Source organism: Mycteria americana, chromosome Z (assembly GCF_035582795.1).
Source record: "Mycteria americana isolate JAX WOST 10 ecotype Jacksonville Zoo and Gardens chromosome Z, USCA_MyAme_1.0, whole genome shotgun sequence".
NCBI lineage: Eukaryota > Metazoa > Chordata > Aves > Ciconiiformes > Ciconiidae > Mycteria > Mycteria americana.
The window spans coordinates 19,164,618-19,182,141 of NC_134396.1; the positions used below are offsets into that span (position 1 = coordinate 19,164,618).

Below are 17,524 nucleotides of genomic sequence, written 5' to 3' on the forward strand. Positions count from 1 at the left end.
TTTTTCCCATTTTAAAGTGTAGAACTGGGCATGTTATTCCAGCCAGAGCCTCACTCCTTTGGCATTTCTAGATATTAAGACTCCTACATAATACTGACACGTCAGTATATTAAGGGATGATACCTGCTCTCTATCAGCCATGGTATTATAGCTGGGCTCATGTTCAGTTGGTTAGCCATCACAACCCAACAGTCCTTTTCTGGGGTTACTGATTTCCAGGTCAGTTTTTCACTCTGTAAGTCTGACTTCTATTCTTTGCTCCTACATATATGACCCTGACTTTTCCAGCATTGAAATTATATATTTTGAACTGGTTTATTTCACCCAGCAATCCAAATTGCTTTAGAGAACTAATCTATTCTTATTACTTACAATGCCAACAACATTTGTGCCAGCAGCAGGCTTTACTAGCAATTATTTTATACTTCCTCTCAGGTCATTAATAAATGTATCGAATAGCTTAGGCCTGGTGAACAGTTTCCTGCAAGAACTCACCAGAAATTCCTACATTACAATAATCACCCAATTACAACACACCAATTTCCAAAGTATTTAAAATGTGCTAAACTGATACTGTACAGTGCTAAACATTAATGACAACATAGTGTGATTTCGTGCCAGTTGCTTTACAGTGTCAAGCTATATCATGACAGCACGTTTATCTCTGTCAATAAAGATTGCTGTCCTATTAAAAGCATACATTTTTGATCTCCCTTAGACTTTCTACATACTGCTTCATCTTGATGCTACAGTCTACAGTTACTATTTTACTCTTCTACTGACTCATGAGAAGCTTTCAGAACATCACATGCAGCACCATAAGGGATATTAGCATGATCTGCCTATTTGGTGCCAGCTATTTTGCAGTCCTCCACCTTTGTGTGCTACCAACATGTTCCTGTCTGCTAAGCACTGGCAAAGATTGCTTCTTCATTGGAGAACATTGTCCTGAGTGTTCAATCTCTGGTAAGAATTGCAGTTTTCAGATGTGGCCAAAAAAGGAGGAATCCCCTTTGCTGGTATTTAAACTTTGCACTGAAGCATGTGATCAGTCAAACCCACACAGATGTCAGTTGATGTCCGTGAGTTTCACAGTTTTGCCTTGTATTGTACCACAGAAAGGATTCAATTAAAAATAAAGTTAATAACTTAGGAATCAAGCAGGCATAGAAGACCAGTTTCAAGACATTCATATAAAAAGTCTTTAAAAATCCTGAATCTTTCTAATGACACAGGGGGAGATAAATAAGCAAATGTACAAGTATATACAAATACATAAAATCTACCTCTGTTTTTCCAAAGAGATTGATCACATGCAGCTTTATTCTGTGAGTTCTTTAAACTTCAGATTTCAATTTGATCTTTCACTGGAGATTTTATTATATCCAGTTATTGTCAAATCAATAATTCATTTTATTTCATTCCAATGAGAATCACTTACATTATATTTTTATTTTTAAATAAATTATCAATTAAAAGAGAAAATCTGTCTCCAAGGTAGGACAAAAAGAGAGCAGCCAAAATAAGGTTAGTGACAGGTTCATAATCAAAGCCCCTCTCTCTATTGAGAAATAAACACTTGTGAGAATTCTCAGTGTGTTTTACAGTCTTAATGGCTGTCAGGTCTCCCTTGATTGACCCCGAATAAAATCTAACTGGGGGTGACAAAAAAATATGTCCATCAACTTTGCTCATGCATTACAACATAAAAATTGACTGGAGTCATTGACTACAGGTAGCAATGAGCAAAACTACACAAGATAAATACTCTGGTTTGTGGATACTCATTCACTCCACTTTCGTCTGCCACCTTGATTTTTGGATTGGGCATTCATGGATAAAAAGTAGGTGATCTGAAAAAATCGTGTGTGTCTTTTAAAAGACGGTATCGTGTTATGTTAATCCCTTCACAGAAATTTATGTTACATGGTGTTAGACCATGGGCTAAGCTTAATGTAACATGATGCATTAAAAACTGCACATCATGATTGTAATGTGTGTCAGAACAATGAATTGTTATATCACATATCTCTTCATTTGTAGGTAGGGGACCCATGGAAATAATTTGCAAAGGGATATATTCTCCTTTTGATGCACGCACATAAATCTCTTTTTCTCTCACTACTTCCAGTTCTTCACCTAATGGTTGGTCTGAGCTAGGAAAAACTGCTTTTAAAAAAGCCTCGAGTTAGCTAAAAAGGTTTGAGTTGTAGCTTAGCATTTATTATAGGCACAGTTTAACCCTCAAACTGTATGAGAGGGCTCTTTTGTAACCTGCGCTCCCCAGTAATGTAATATTTGAGGAATCACCATTGCTGCCTTCTCTACCTAGGGTAAATTGTACTGTTACTATAGCTTTGCTGAAGATGAGTAGATTTCCTTCTGAGTTTATACCACCACATCCCAGTAGACTACTTCCTTTCACAGAAGCATAGATGAAATCAGAATCTGTCCTGGTGGTGTTTGGAGAAGGTACAAAGGCAGAAATGGGAAGGGACTTTGCCCCTGACTCTCTTCAGCTGCTGCCTGGTGTCTCCTTCCTCCTTTACCTAACTTCCCAACGTAACTGAGCCTCTCCTGTAACAAAACACAGTTCCCACTTGATTCACCATGTTCAGTAGTATCTCGCGAACTCTGCAGCAGCAACCCATTTTATCCTTGTCCCACCCCATGGCCTGTGGTACTTCCCTGTATTTGTGGCATTGAAAAACTCCCTAAGAATTTTGGGGGGGATATTTGTGGAAGATCATTTTGATCAGTGATGATCACCTGATAAGAAAGTGGGTCAAGAGATCTACACTACAAGGAATACTGATACCGTGTTGTATGATCACAACCAGGGAAATGGGAAATTCATTCTTGCGCACTTAAATGGTGCCTAGCTTTGTGCTGGCCAGCTGTACAGAGGTTCATTTTATCTACTGAATATATCCCAAAAAATGAAGGAGACACTACTAACTTTTATTCAAAATCTAATCTTATTTATGTAATACCCTTTAAAGAGGCGGAATTACATTTGCTTTTCCTACACAAAAGATAAAATTTGAAGACTAAATAATTTCCACATTTTGTTTTTTCATAAATGAAAATGAAATTATATTCAAACTGCACAGATGGTTTTGATGGATAAACAAAATAGTATAGAAGCTCATTGAGCATTTACTTATTAAAGTAATGGTCTCAGTCCTCAGCTGAAGCAAATGTACATTTGGCACGGCTATGGCCATGGGTTTTTCAAGCTGTCTAAACCAACTGGTAATGGAGGAGATGATGGAAACTGCCACTGGGGTTTAGTGGACTTTAGAGGTGACTGCAGCTCCTTCTGCAAGGTATGCTCTGACCTCAGCAGCATAAGTGGAAGTGGCATAATATCTCTCATTTGAACTACATCAGCTGACAAACGCGTTGGCTCTATAGTCCAAGTGAACTAGCGGTGTAACACAAAACAGCTCCACTGCAACAGCCGTTATTTCAGAAACTCCATTACTAAAGCCACGGAAATGAATTTAAAAGGGAGGAAGGGATATGATGAGAACACAGGATTAATGAGACTTACTATTTGCACAGTATTAGAAGTTGTGTGTTTCTTAAGGGTAGCCTTTAATTGAGAGGCATCTTAACTGGGAATTGCTAATATCAGAGGGACTTGTGGTACACTGCAGTGCTTTTGAGTCTGTCTGCTCTTTTCTTGTGATGAAGCATATGTGCAGCATCAACTTCTTAATGTAGTCTTTCACAGAGAATGTTATGAGTTGCAGGAAGTGCTTTGCAGCCTGGTGTGCTCCCTTGCATGCAAACGGGGTGCACTGCGAACATTTCAGATTAAACATCTATCACATAGTTGTTTATGTGTGCAGAGGTCTGAGCTCATCAGGCTGATGAGCTGCTTCCAGTCCTTTGCTCTTAAGTGATATGGGAATGAGCAGTAATCACTACATGTGCTCCTATCCAGAAGAAATAAAGAAGACTTAGCTGGATTTTTTTGACAGAAGGCATAGTACATTGGCAGTGACAATTACACCCACTCAAGTAAATTTGTGCAAAACAGGTAACAAACTGCCTTAGAAATATTTCTTAGGTGGAGCCAAATGAAAGCTGAGATGGCCAGATGACACTGGTCAGAGGAGAGGAACTCACATTCATAGAAGCTGCAGCTTTAGATGTGAGATGCTGGGAAGAAGCAATATAGGAGAATGTATAAATATACATGTAAGAGTCCCACATACAGAATTACTTGCTCCGTATGTCAGCATAGCTAGACCATCAGCAAATTATGTTTAGGTCCCTGCCTCTATGCAACTGTGTGCGCATAATGACTTAGGGCTGAAAAAACTTCAACTAGATGCAACACAAGCAGAATGCTGGCAAAATTCATTGAGGAATCAACAGTTTCTGTACCACCCAAAAGGTACAATAGGATTCACAATCTTCATAACGGAGTGTATTCAACTCTGGTGTAATGTCCGTAATTCACATGGAAACGTATCTACAACTGACTAGGCTAGAAATTGTTTCAAAGGAGTTCTGGAAAAAAATAAAAAATGCTTTAATTAAGAAAGGAGTGTCTGTCCTGGAAAGCACTATACATACTTTCCTGGATATCCAGATATCCAGACCCTTGGAAATAAAATTACTATTTTTTAGAGTGTTAATTTATAATTTTCAGGTACTAATACAAACATGTATTAATAATAAAGTAGATCCTGCTTTTAGACACATATTACAATATACTTCAGGATCCACCAGTAACACTTTTTTCAAGTTATCATCATATGTGCTTAAACATAAACTCAGATTTGGTATATTATCATCTGTTTAGTTATCTGAATTAGCTGTAAGAAAACAATTGCATTCTACTTCTAAAATTCAGTAGCTGAGCCTAAACACTGTCAGTGATGCAAGTTAATGCTTCAGGGCTAGAAATAAAACATTTGTAGCACTTGGAAACATGAGTTACTTTTCTTAATATTGCTGCTTCTAGGCAATTTTTATTTTCGCACTATTATTTGTTGTTGGCCTTCTCACTTATGGAACAACTATATCAAATACAGAAATGACATCAAAGACAGTTTTTGAAAAAATAATTGATGTGTAGGTGCACAGTGGTAATGCAGCTTTCCTTGCAGCAGTCTGTATTTTCGAAGTGTATGTAGCGTAATCGCTCTGCCTTGGACTTGTTTAGAGAACAGCTTCAGCCTCAGCATGACTTGATACAGCTTTCTAAAGCCAGATTAATAAGATGTGAGTTTCTGTCAAAGTAAGGGGCTGCATCTTCCCTTGTGCCTGCCAGAACGCTGATCTCCTTTCTCCTCCTCCTGCATGGGTGATGGCAGGTTTGCATATCAAACACGTTATACATCTGTGAACTTTTCTGCAGGCCACAGTCATTCATAGGGTTATGCAGGGTGTTGATTTTGAGACCTGCGTCTCCCTGCAGAGACAACCTGCTGAGCCAAGGCTGTGATTGGACTGGCCTGACTCACAGGTCCCCAGGGAGGCTTGCTGGGCTCTGTAACAGGGGTCATGTTCATCCTCCTCTGTGGATAAGACACAACTCCATGGACTTGAGTGATCCTTGCCCTCCCTATGCCATGTCTGAATGGGGCCCGATGGTGCCAGCTGCACTCCCAGAGCTGCTGGCTAATGACCTGCACCTGGCACGTCACCAAATGCAATATGACATCCTCCCTCGCAGCCAGCTTTTCTCAAGAGAGATTGGTCACTGGCAGTGTTGAGAGTCAGGGCAAGCGACTAACACAGGACGAAAGGATGTGGGAAGTAGAAAGGCCTCTGCGGACCTTCCTGAACTGTACTCCACTGAAACTGTATTTATCTTTCTTAGTTATTCATTTAAGCTATTTTTTTTTTCTTACTGATTTAAATGCTCATTCAGGGGAAGTTCTTTCAAACACACACCCAACGAGTTTTTTTTCAAGAATTTGACCCCTTAAATGGTTAGCCTCAACTAAGTATAATCATGGAAGAAAACAACCCTCACTGTCCAGCAGCAGTTCTGGTCCAAGTTTCCCCTTAGGACTTGTCACTGCTTGGGTTTATGGGCAGTGCTCTAGATGCTGTTACGCTTCCCTGTTCCGTGGTGAGGTCATCAACACCACAGGGTTGGCCGGGTGCGTGGGACCTTCAAGGCCAGCAAGGAAGGGAGTAATCGGCCTGGTGCCCCAGAACCTTGAGGCCAGTAGGGAAGGGACGAAGAAATCTGTTTGGTTCGTCTACTTGGTGCACAGGACCTCCAGGGCCTGATAATGAGGGGAAAGGGAACGAATACGTGACCCACTATGTCACAGAGGCTGCTTGCCTTATGAAATGGCGTTAGTTGTGCTAACCACATTACCAGGGGCCGGGAGCAGGGGGTACCGGTCACACCCCACCCCCTGACTCCAGCACTATACCGGTCACACTACCTCAGAATAAGTCCCCTTGCTGCCTCTGAGGGTGGATTCGCACTTTTCTTGCCCGTGTACAAATGGCGAGTGGCACTCAGCAGCTCGCGGGGCGGGGCGCCGCAGCCCCCCCCGCCCCAGGCCGCTCCCCGCCCGCCGAGCCCGGCCCGGCCCGGCCACGCTGGTCGCTATGGGGACGGCGCCACCCCCGCAGCCCGGACGCCTCCACTGGGCCGCGGGAGCGGGGGGGAGCGTGGAGCCCCGCCCCCGCTCCCAGTGGTGCCGCCCAGGCTAGCGGCTTGGCGCATGCGCGGGGTCGCGCTGCGCAGTCACCGCGCTGCGCCGTCCCCTCCGAACCCGCCGCACCTGCGCCGCTGGGGCCGGGCCGCGCCGCTGCCCCGCCAGCCGCGCCATGGCCGACCCGCGCTTGAGGCAGATCAAGATCAAGACCGGCGTCGTGAGGCGGTGAGTGCGCGCGGGACGGGGGGAGGGCGCCGCGGCCGCGGCCTCCGCCCCGCCGCCCGGGGAGCCGGGCGCGCGCCTTGGCCGTTGGGAGCCGTTGGGGGAGGCCGAGGGCGGTCCCGAGGGGGCGAGCGGAGAGCAGGCTCGGCCCCGCGGCGAGCTCTGCGGGAAGCCCCCGCCGCGGCCCCCGGGGGCTCCGCCGGGCCGGGCGGAGGAGCTGCCAGCGGGGCTTCGTGCGTTGCCGGCCGCGCCTGTTGCGGGGCCGGGGAGTTGGTCGGCGGCGCTGCGCTGGGTGGGGCTACCGGGGTGTGCCGGAGGTCGGCCCTGCAGAAGTTCTGCCGTGGCTGCCGGCTCCTTCCCCTCGCGCGCCGTCGTCGGGAACAGGCCCTTCTTTCCCGAGACGGCAATTAAACGGGGATTGTGTTCTGTTTCCTTAGTGATTTTGAGAGCCAAGGGGAGTCACGCTGCCCCGTCAGTGTACAGGGGAGTCTCGCCGGATGGGTCGCCGAGGCATGAAGTCTTGCCTGTTTTATCAAAACAACTGTTAAATGGGTTATTTTTGATTCGAAGGTTCACACTGCAAAACTGATGGTAAATTCATCACCTGAGTCTTGATTTTGCCTAGTTTTAACATGGTCTTAGTTTTTAAGAAAAGTTGCAGTTTATCTGTCTGAATCCCTCTTATGACTGTAAATGCAAGGCTTTGATGTGAAATATTCAGTCACGATGGGGTTTGTTAAGGCTACACCCTACAAAGACTGCTGTGGCTCATGCAGAGAGAGGAATTAGTGTGTGTGCCAGATCAGGATGTTAAATAGTCCCGTTTCATACAATCACCTTTGTATTATGACTTATCTAATTTCAGTTAGTAAAAGACTAACAGTAAGATGGGCACACTTTCTAATACCTGATTAGCTTTGAAAGATTGGACTTGAAGACCAGAAAAGTAAAATGGATATACATTTATTACTCTGCTTATGCTAGATAAAGGCACTTTTGAGTTCCTAGGCTCCAGATGGGGAGCAGTTGTAAAGTACTGCTGCAAGCAAGAAACTGATTATATGCTTGTAAGGTCCTGTGTCCATTCACTATGCAGGGCGTGCTAATCATGAACTTGTGTGTGGTTTCTAAGCTAGAAAGCTTTAGTGCAGTCTTATTGAATGGCTTGGTGACTGTCTTTTGCTTTGGGTCCCTTTCATGGCCTGTGTTACAGTTACTGGCTTTCCTGCACAGGCACATGGTAAATGTCCTCTGCATTTTTAAGTGGATGGTGTTTTGTGCTGGTTTTTATACACAAAGTATTCTGAGGTATGCGGAAACTATGATTACTTAGGTTAACATTTTTCAGTCTGTGTATTATTTTTGTTAGCTAGAAGTATCATTTAGTTGTCTAGACACTTTTGAGAAAGCTGTCGTATCTAGTAAGACACAATTTTACTGTTGTAGAATTTGTGATTTGTAGTAGTTTCACTACTGGCTTCACTATTGCTGCTGTTTGATAGTTTTACAGGGAGAACAGTGTGGTAATAGTGAATAGCATTTCAGGTGACCATTACTTAATGATAAATCATCACAAAAGTTACATGAACAAGCTTTTTCCTCATGTTCGTAGACTGGGAAACAGTGAGGGGAAAGTCTTTCCTAGGCAATGAACAACTGTGTGGAGACCCCAGCAGAGCTGGCGCAGGCCTGCGTGTTCACGTGGTGAATGCTGTACCATGTGGCTATGGCCCCTTGGACCTGGAAGTGGCCTAATTATGCCAGCATGGTTATGCAGATAACTGCATGTGGAGCTAGCTCGGTGTCTGTATGCCACTGTTCGCAGTGCTTCTAGCTCTGAGATTAGCTTGCATGTTCTTTTTCTCCATGTCTTTGCTTCTGCAGTTTAAGTGAGTCTGAGAGAGCTGAGAACAAGAGATTAAAATTTAGTAGTGTTTGTTGTCCTGTGCGAGCAATTTCTTTACTGCTTAGTGCAGCTCTTCTGTTTGTTCACTTGATTTATGAAAATCCATGGATGCTGGTTTTGACTTTTTTCCAACCTTGTTGCATCCAAGTTACAGAGTACGTTGCTTAAATTCTGACTGGATATCAGTGACACTAACACAGTTCAAATTATATACAGTCAAAATTAACATACAGGAAGTGTCTAACGTTTCTAGTTTGTTTCTAGTAGCACCCTTCCCCTGATGTTATACTCACCTTTTTGCTGGCCCTCTGGGTCCTAAGGCCACTGGCTCAATTTGGTAGTGGGGAGGTGTCAAATTCAAGCAAGTCAGCAGCATCCCAAATCCTTTGTTGAGAGGAGTATGATGTCGGTTGTTCTGCACTTCTCAGAGTCTGCATATAGAAATGCATATAAAAAATCTGCATCTTAGTTTTTCTTCATTGTTTTGCACTCCGGATTTTATCTGAATTTACTGCATATGGTGTGTTTTACATGTGCTGAATAGTTTTTCTTTGTTATCCTGAAACTGGTTTTAACTACCTCTCAAGGTTGCATTCCTTTGGCCAATATTTGACCAATATTGGTGAGTTGTTTATAGCACTGGGGCATTTCAGCATCTTCCCTTGCCTGTGTTTTCAAGGGCTCTGCTATCATCCCATGCTCCTGCTTTCATGAGATTTGATCTTTTATGCGCTTTTTTAATTCTAAGTCAGGGATAGCTCATTTTTGTTAGTAACAAAAATCAATACAATAGTGTTACACCACATGATTGTACAAAGCTGAGCAAAAATTAAAACAAAGCAGGTAATTGTTACCTGGTCATAATAGCGTTTACAGTTAAACAGGTAAAAAAACCTCTAGGCTGGCCAAGACAAGTCCAGGCAAAGTCTGACTATTCCTGAGAACTATTTCGTGAGCTTAAAAATCCTGTGGCCTCTTAAAAACAATGCTTAATAGGTTACAATATGTTTCAGGGGTACTGTGTAGGTGTGCATTCCTCTCAGCTGAAACAATTGCCACTTGTGACAGGAGAAGACTTGGTGTTGGTCCACGATGGCTTAAGCTAATCTAAATCTGAGGGGCTGTGTTACAGCCTCCTCCTTTGTGCCCTGCATAAGGTGGCTACTTGTGTGTATATTTCAGAGAGCTGATCTGCTGAAAAATAACCAGGACTGGAAAAAAAAAAAGTTATTTTGAAGGCTGAGGCCTGCTCACCACACAACTGTACGCATTTCAGGGCTAGTACAAAGAAAGGGATGAAAACATTCAGCGAAATGATACAAATGCAATCAACAGGATTCAGATTTGCTTTTGGAGAATGGCTGTGTGAATAAGCAGGTGAACTTAGCTTGTGTTTGTTGTGTGGTAACAATGTGCACATCTGCAGTTACTCTGCAGCAGCTGGCATACTGTAAGTGAAGGTAAGTTGACATTCCTTTTCTCTCTCTTTTTTTTCTCTCTTTTTTTTTTTTTTTTTTTTTTTTTTAATCTTACACTCCCTGCAGGGGAGATGATACAGTAGCAACTCCCACTTCTGTGGTGGTTGTATGCAGATACAAGAAGACATATGGCTCTGTCCCACTCCACTCTTCCTTCTCCAACTAGAAGCCTAGTTATGTACTCTCTACACAGTGGGCATGCAAGTGACTTGAGTCAACTTAGCAACATTAACATTGTCCTCTTATTTTGGACTAGAACAACTATACGGGTATTTATTCCTAGTGTGTGAGGAGACTCACATAGAGGCTTATTAAACATGCCGTAAAGTGACTGACTTAACACTTCAGTTAATTTTCCTTAGTTTTTTCTGTGTTTGCAGTTTAGAAAAGTACATTTAATTTAGCCTGTAATACTGATTTTCAAGCACATTCAATGCTCAGGCTATAGGAATATATCAAAAAAGATAAGAGTCAGGAACCATTAGGATGTATTGAACTTTTTCGACATTTCATTTGGTTTTGGTTTTTTTTTTTTTAATCATCTGCTGTAGCACATTCTTTTCTGTCATTAGTTATGTAACCCATCACTTTTTTTCAAACTAAGAACAAAGTAGCTGTTCTGCTTTGGGATTTTTTTTTAGCTGTATATCATAAATTCTTTGTGTGCCCCTTCCAAGAGACTATATATTGTAGGTCGTGGGTACTTTACTTGCTTTCATGTTTCTTACATTGCTACATATCAGTGAAAGAAATCTAAACTAGGAATGGGGATAACCTTTTGTGCTTTTTGACAAATCTGATAGCCAGGCTTTTGGTGATTGCATGCTTTCATTAGCTTGTCATTCAAAAAAAGTAGATTTGATGAGCATGAATAATAATCTTTGCTGTATTTGTGGCTTATGTCCTAACAAGCAATACTTCTGGTTTAATCACTTCAGAATAGTCTCACTCTCAGTAAATCCAAACTCAGACAACCTGCTGGATAGTGAGGGAATTGATTAGAAAAAAAACTTTTACAAATATTTTATTATCATTTCAGATTGGCAGTGATTTTAAAAACTACTGCAAACAAAGTAAGTTGGGCCATGTGAAAATAGCACTGACATTTGCCCATAGTTTCCATCTGATTAAGTGGAAGTGACACCAGTAGATTAGAATGAGACTAAGACAATCCACATTGCAATTGTGTTAGTTTAACTTTAACAATCTTTTAACACTCTTGTTTAAATGTGGCTGACATACCATAATTACAAATCTACAAGCCTTGATTATAGAATTTTACATCATGAACCTATGGGGAAAGTGTATTGATTTTTGTGAAGCAGCTCTTTTTTAAAACCACCTTTCTAAAACTGGATCTTCCCAAGATTGTTCTTTTGCCTATTGCACTGCTGTGGATACTGTTTTTTCTCTTTGTAAAATATCATCATACTGCCAAGCAATTTACACTGTGATTTCTCCCCCTCCCCCCGAAAGTTCTGCAAGTTACACAAAACTGTTAGTCTATTTTAAAATACAAATTTAAACAATTCTTTTAAATTGAATTACTTTACTGGTGAGTTCAGGATACATTTTGTGCAAGTGAAGTATGAAGTATTGCAGAGAATGCAGACGTTCCTTTTGCTGTATGGTGACTCTGTTGCTAATTCAAGCACAGAACTAGTTCATTTTCATGGTTACTCAAGAAATTTGCTATTTCTGATGTAAATCACAAATTTTCTCCATCTTCTGTCTACCATATGAATTGTGGTTGCTTTCTGGCTTGTTTCCCATTAGCTATAGGCACTAGTTCTGATTCTTAGCGTCCATATATTGATAAGAAACTCATGTCTCCTTTCTTTATTCTCATTATAATTAGAAGATTGTGTGCAACAACTGCTTGTTAGCTCAATTAATAGGAAGGGCTGGGGTATCTTATACAGGTATTGAGGAATGATCTGCAGAGCTGCTTGGCTATACTGAGTCAGCATGATAAAGCAATTTAGTGTGTTTACACTGCACATCCAAGAGCTCAGGGATTCAGGAGGATGAATATATTGCATGCACTGTTGGATACAAGTTGACTCTATCCTAATTAAATAACCCTTCTCAGAGTGCAGGAGTATTGTGCATCTGTTGTCTAGGGTTGTCACCAGCTCAGTTCTGGAGTCTTAAGCTTGGGTTCAGTGCTAGCCAAATGTGGTTATTGTGGTCCAGAGCTACTTGGATACGTCGTAAGTACCTTCTGTAGTGCTCCTGGCATCATGATTGGATACAGAAGGTCCTGAGTTGGCCCTGCATTTGAAGGCTGCTTCAGTCTCTTAGACTTATTAACTTAGTCTCTGTCCCATGTAAAAACTGCTTTATGTGAACTGGCTGAGAAAAGAGCACACCTGCATTTACATAGTGTTGTCTGAGTTAACATCTGTGGCATGTTACCAACCCAGATAATTAGTTGAAAGGTAACTGCAAGTTGACTCTTGTCTCCAGAAACAAAACTTTTTGTTTGAAGGGGTTCCAATTTCCCTGTGCTTTTCAATGGCTGCCTTCTTTTAAACTTCAGGAATACCCAACTACCCACACACATCTTAAAAAGCTGTGAGAAGAGCACAGTGGTTGCTGTGCAAATTGCATAGTGTGTTGTTTTGTTTTTGTGTTTTTTAATTTGTTTTTATTTCATTTGTTTTACCTTTTGAGCAGACCTGAACACAGGTTCCTTTTTAGAAGTATCACAAATTTAAATTGGTAATGGTCAGATCTTTAACAGATTGCCTCCTTCACATTCCTTCCTCCATCCCATTACCTCTTCTAAAAAACCATAAAAGCCTCTAGTGAAATGCATGATTCTGGCATCTCATTGTTTTTGTGTTTACAATTATCTTCTGCCTCCTGAGGCAAAACTGTCTTGTGCATGTCCATACTGACCATAGTAATCTATTGATGTCATTTTAATTGGCAAAACTGTTGCACAACAGGTTTATCACCATAGGTGTTGGTAGTGATGCTGTATTAACAAGGAAGGAATTTTTTTTTACTTGGGCAAGAACATATGCAAAACTGTGGCTTTGCAACCTTAAATTCTTTAAGCAGTCTTTCAAAAGTTTGGAAATACAGTAGTTACAGTTGCTTGGCAACCCTAGTTTGGTGCCATTATGTGTATGTGTAGTACTGTTGTCTTGGTTTTGATTGTACATACTTTTTTTCATGGCATTCTTACGGCATGGAGCCACATATTCACTTATGTGGATAAAACAGTTATAAATAATCATTTTGTGTGCTGAATTAGAATGTGGGTCTATGGGAAAACTAAAAAAATATATTAAATTTATGGTAGTGCTTTGTATACAGGCGATGAGTTACAACTGCACTAACAACTCCTGGCTTGACTTTGAATTAAGTATCATATAGGTGGAAATCTCATTCAGGATCAGGAGGTCCATCATATTTTCTTTAAACTGTATTATGTCTCTTTCCTGATGCTTTGTGAATTGCTTACACACATAATATGACTGTAGTTTTATTTGATTTTGCTCATTACCGTAACACTTCCAGTTGGTTATCTCCAGTTGGGGGTAGAGGGAGGGAGGAGAGGAAGTAGATTCTATGTCTTTTCTCCAAACAAAGGTCTTGACTGAAGATGGTGACTGGGTTATAGAAGGGAAAATGAAGTGGAGATCTGTGGTAACCCTAATTGTTGCCAAAACAGAGGCCCCATTTCTTGTTCTCCCTTCTCTAGATGGGAAGTTTTCAAGTTTCCTTAGCGTTTACAACTTCTGCCCCATTCCATTCCATGCCATTCTCTCCTGGAATTTTTGCCACTCCAGAGCCTCTTCAGGATGGGCTGATAAACTTTTCACTTCTCTCCAAGTCTTGTCTTCAGCCCATCAGAAATGCACTTTCAGCTCTCTTGATGGAGTAGCCCTTCTCTTCTTTGACCCCGACCATCCAAGTTGCTTCTTACAGTACCTTAGCAAAATCTTCATCTGCAGCCAGCATCATCTGCTTTTTGAGTAGTCCATAACTTAAGAGCTTTCATCCTGGTTTCATCTATTGGATTCTCCCATTCCCCTGCCCGCCTCCATGGTCCCACTGGCTGCTGGCATTCAGGGATGCCCTAGCCAGGCAGACTTTCTCAGTGGAGCAAAAGGGGAACTTCAGTTGTTGCTATGGCAAGGATTTAAAAAAATCTATAGGAATGTATTGCAAGAACTGGGAAATAACTGTGTTGAGAGGCAAGGACAGTGTGAAACCCTGGAGATTCAGAGAAATCTCTAGTAACAGAGATGCTATAAAAATATTAAAAACAAGAAATTTTTAACTTGAAATAATTTTCTGACTAAAAAAAACCCCCTGTAACTGATTTTCATAGTCTTCACAGTAGTAGTCCCTGACAAAAGCCAAGCTCACAAAGTTAACCCAAAATGTCATGGTAACTCAGTTCTGTAAGCTGTTGATGCAGGAGGGGCTAAAAATGATGTGTATACTTGTGTGTGGTTACATCTTGACTCTTAGAAGAGAAAGTTTATCTTTCATTATGATTTTGTCACTATCAAGAAAATGAATGCATAAACTTGAGATCCTGTCCAAATCAGAAAGTAGTCACTCATGGCTAAGAAAACATGGCAGTTTGTGATAACTGTGTCAAGTATTGTATTTCTTCCCTCCTTCCTTGACTTTTCCTTGTAGGCCCCAGTCTGTAATGTATGTGTGCTTATGTAGCATGAGTGAACCCAAGAATGTGCATAAGTGATTTGCAGATTTGGGACCTGATACTTTAAGCTCTGCAGGTAGTGATTAGCACAGTGCCAGTGTTACTGCAGTTGTTGAATTACTTGTGTTGTAATTGTGCATAGTGTTAATACATGGAATTTATTATAACAAAAAAAGCTGTACCCATGCTGTACAGTTACACAATTATGGATTTTTAGGTTTGAACTAAGTCAACATAGGTATTTCATTATCTAGTCAATATATGCTGTCAGCTTTGGGGTTTCTGTGTGCTTAGGCTGAATCCATGGCATATTAGCATATACCATGGTTTACAGTAACGTTAATTTTGAAGAGACACAAGTCCTTTCAATAGTGAAGCTATTCAATAGCAAAATTGAGAAATTCCCTCTTGTCCTTCAGAGCTCCACTGAGCTTGCTCAATCCAGCCAGGCAAGTGTTTCTTGTGTTGATTTTTCTAATGCTGGAGAGAAGTCTTTATTTGGTGGCTTAAGCACATAGGTGTCATTCTAGCTCATGTAGAACCTGATTTGTTGGCAATTGCTGGAGGTTGGGGGAAACATATCAAGAGTAGTAGTGTGTGCTTGCTCTGTCCTTGTACCATTTTACCATTTTTATTCTAGGTATCCAGTAGTAGTTCCTGCCTGTGACTGTGGCTCAGGAAGGTGAAATTTTTGTCTGCCTAGTACAGAGGATCTTAATTTCATTATGCATTTGGAAAACTCATGTTGTGCATACTTTTTTCATCTGTCAGCCTTCAGATAAACTGTGTGCCCTTCCTGTGATCAGAGAGGTAGATCTGCTTGCTACTGCTAATGATGCAACTACAGGAGATGATGCTGATGTTGACATATGAGGACTAGGGTAGGAAAATATATGCCTTTGGGGAGTGAGAAAGGAGCAGGATTTGGGGCTCTTTCAGCAGCAGCCAGTTCAAACAGTCTAAACCACTTGCAACTCTGCACCCTAAACAGACTAGGAGTGAAGTCCCTTGAGAAATCAATGTCATCCTAAATTCGGAGGTCTCATTTCCCTCTCCCCCTCTCCGGTTCTGTGGTCTCTGATGGTAGTCAAACCTTTTGCTGAGCTCACTCAATTTGCTTAACCCAGGAGAAGAACTGTCAGCTGCTTTTTTTTTCCTTACTGTGTTAATTTCCTGCTGTTTTGTTGAACTGAATTGGCTTATAGAGAGATCGTTTGAGCATTAGTGCTGGCAGAGATGTCTGCTGGGGTGGTGGTGGGGAGCAGACCTCTGTTAGCAGTGGTCAGCTTTTTGACTGTCTTGAACCGCCTTGTGTTACTTTGCTCTTCAGCTTGGGGAGCTGAAATGGGGGAGAGAAAGTGAGTAGAAGAAAACAGATGAGGAAGTAAGTCATAATGGTATGGAAAATGTAGTTAAGGAACTACTTTTTTTTCCTTCTTCTAGCTCAAGATTCTCTCAAGCCCTTTGAGCTCTTCTGGGTTTAGTCTGCAGCTTTAAAGTAATAAACCTGTGGTTTTTACACAAAACACGCAAATTGTGGAATTGATTGTTAAGTGATGTGAAAGTCAAATGTGTAAAGGATTTTAAAAGGGCAGCAGCCACAGCCAGGAGCTGACCTGTTGTCTATTAAACATTGATGGTTTAGTTTTGTTCTTCATTGTTAAAAAGTCCTTAACTTGATTTCTAGAGGCAGGTATACCACGGGAAATGTCACTTTAGACTTGATTTGTTTCTTTATACTCTCTCCCTAGTAGTTAACTACTGACTAGTGCTAGAGACAAGGTCCAGAACAATTGGATCTTATCTTTCTTCTTTTAAATTTTGAAAGACTGGTAGAAGCTAGTAAAATACAATTATTTTGTTTGGGTTATTTTTTCTCTGTTTCTGGGGGTGTACACTTCTGCTTCAGGGTCCATGAAAAATAACTTAAGAAAAACAAGCTTGTTGTCGGTATATTTAAACCAGGTATGTAGGAGTCTTCACTTTATTGAACCTTTATGTGAAGTTCTGAAGGCTGAAAAGAGCTATTTATAAATAGATACTTGAAATATGAAAATAAGCTAACATTAGTTGTATGCAGTTGTTTGTCACTTTTTACTTATTTGAGTGTCCAAGGAGTGGAAGAAGGACTTGAGAAATTTTTGTCAGTAGATTTATTTTAAAAGGGGGAAAACAAAAGGAAAATGTCAGTCACTAGTTGGTACCTTAATTATGTACCAGGTGCCTCTCATCAAAAGCTCTCACATGCTTCCTGATAGACCATGGAACTGTAACACTTGCTAGAAAGCAGAATGGGATATGGAAACTGTAACAAAATGTATTAAAAATCATACTTCCTTAGAGATTTTCCATTTTTTTTTTAACATCTGACCCAGCTGCAAAATATATTATCCCACTAATTTAGATTGTGGCTGTCTCTTTTGAACTTTTAAATAACTTACTCTTTATAGCAATTTTGTTAATTTTTAAAAAATCATTACTATCTTAAAATTTGAGGCCTTATCTTGAAACTTTACGATAAAGACTGAAGTGTGAAGAAAAACTTTATGGCCAAAGGGCATACTGAATGCATGTAGAAAGTAAAAAG

At 41.1% G+C, this 17,524-nt stretch overlaps 1 protein-coding gene across 2 annotated transcripts in view; it reads left to right on the forward strand.

Moving 5' to 3' along the window:
* Positions 1-6,674: 6,674 nt before the first annotated feature.
* Positions 6,675-17,524, forward strand: part of TBCA (tubulin folding cofactor A) — a 32,825-nt gene continuing 21,975 nt past the window's right edge. Inside the window, exon 1 of one of the 2 annotated variants that reach the window (XM_075526436.1) lies at positions 6,675-6,866. In XM_075526436.1, the coding sequence (XP_075382551.1) occupies positions 6,708-6,866 (159 nt within the window). In that variant the 5' untranslated portion in view covers positions 6,675-6,707. The remainder of the gene's footprint in view (positions 6,867-17,524) is intronic. The other variant, XM_075526434.1, reaches the window with a different exon arrangement.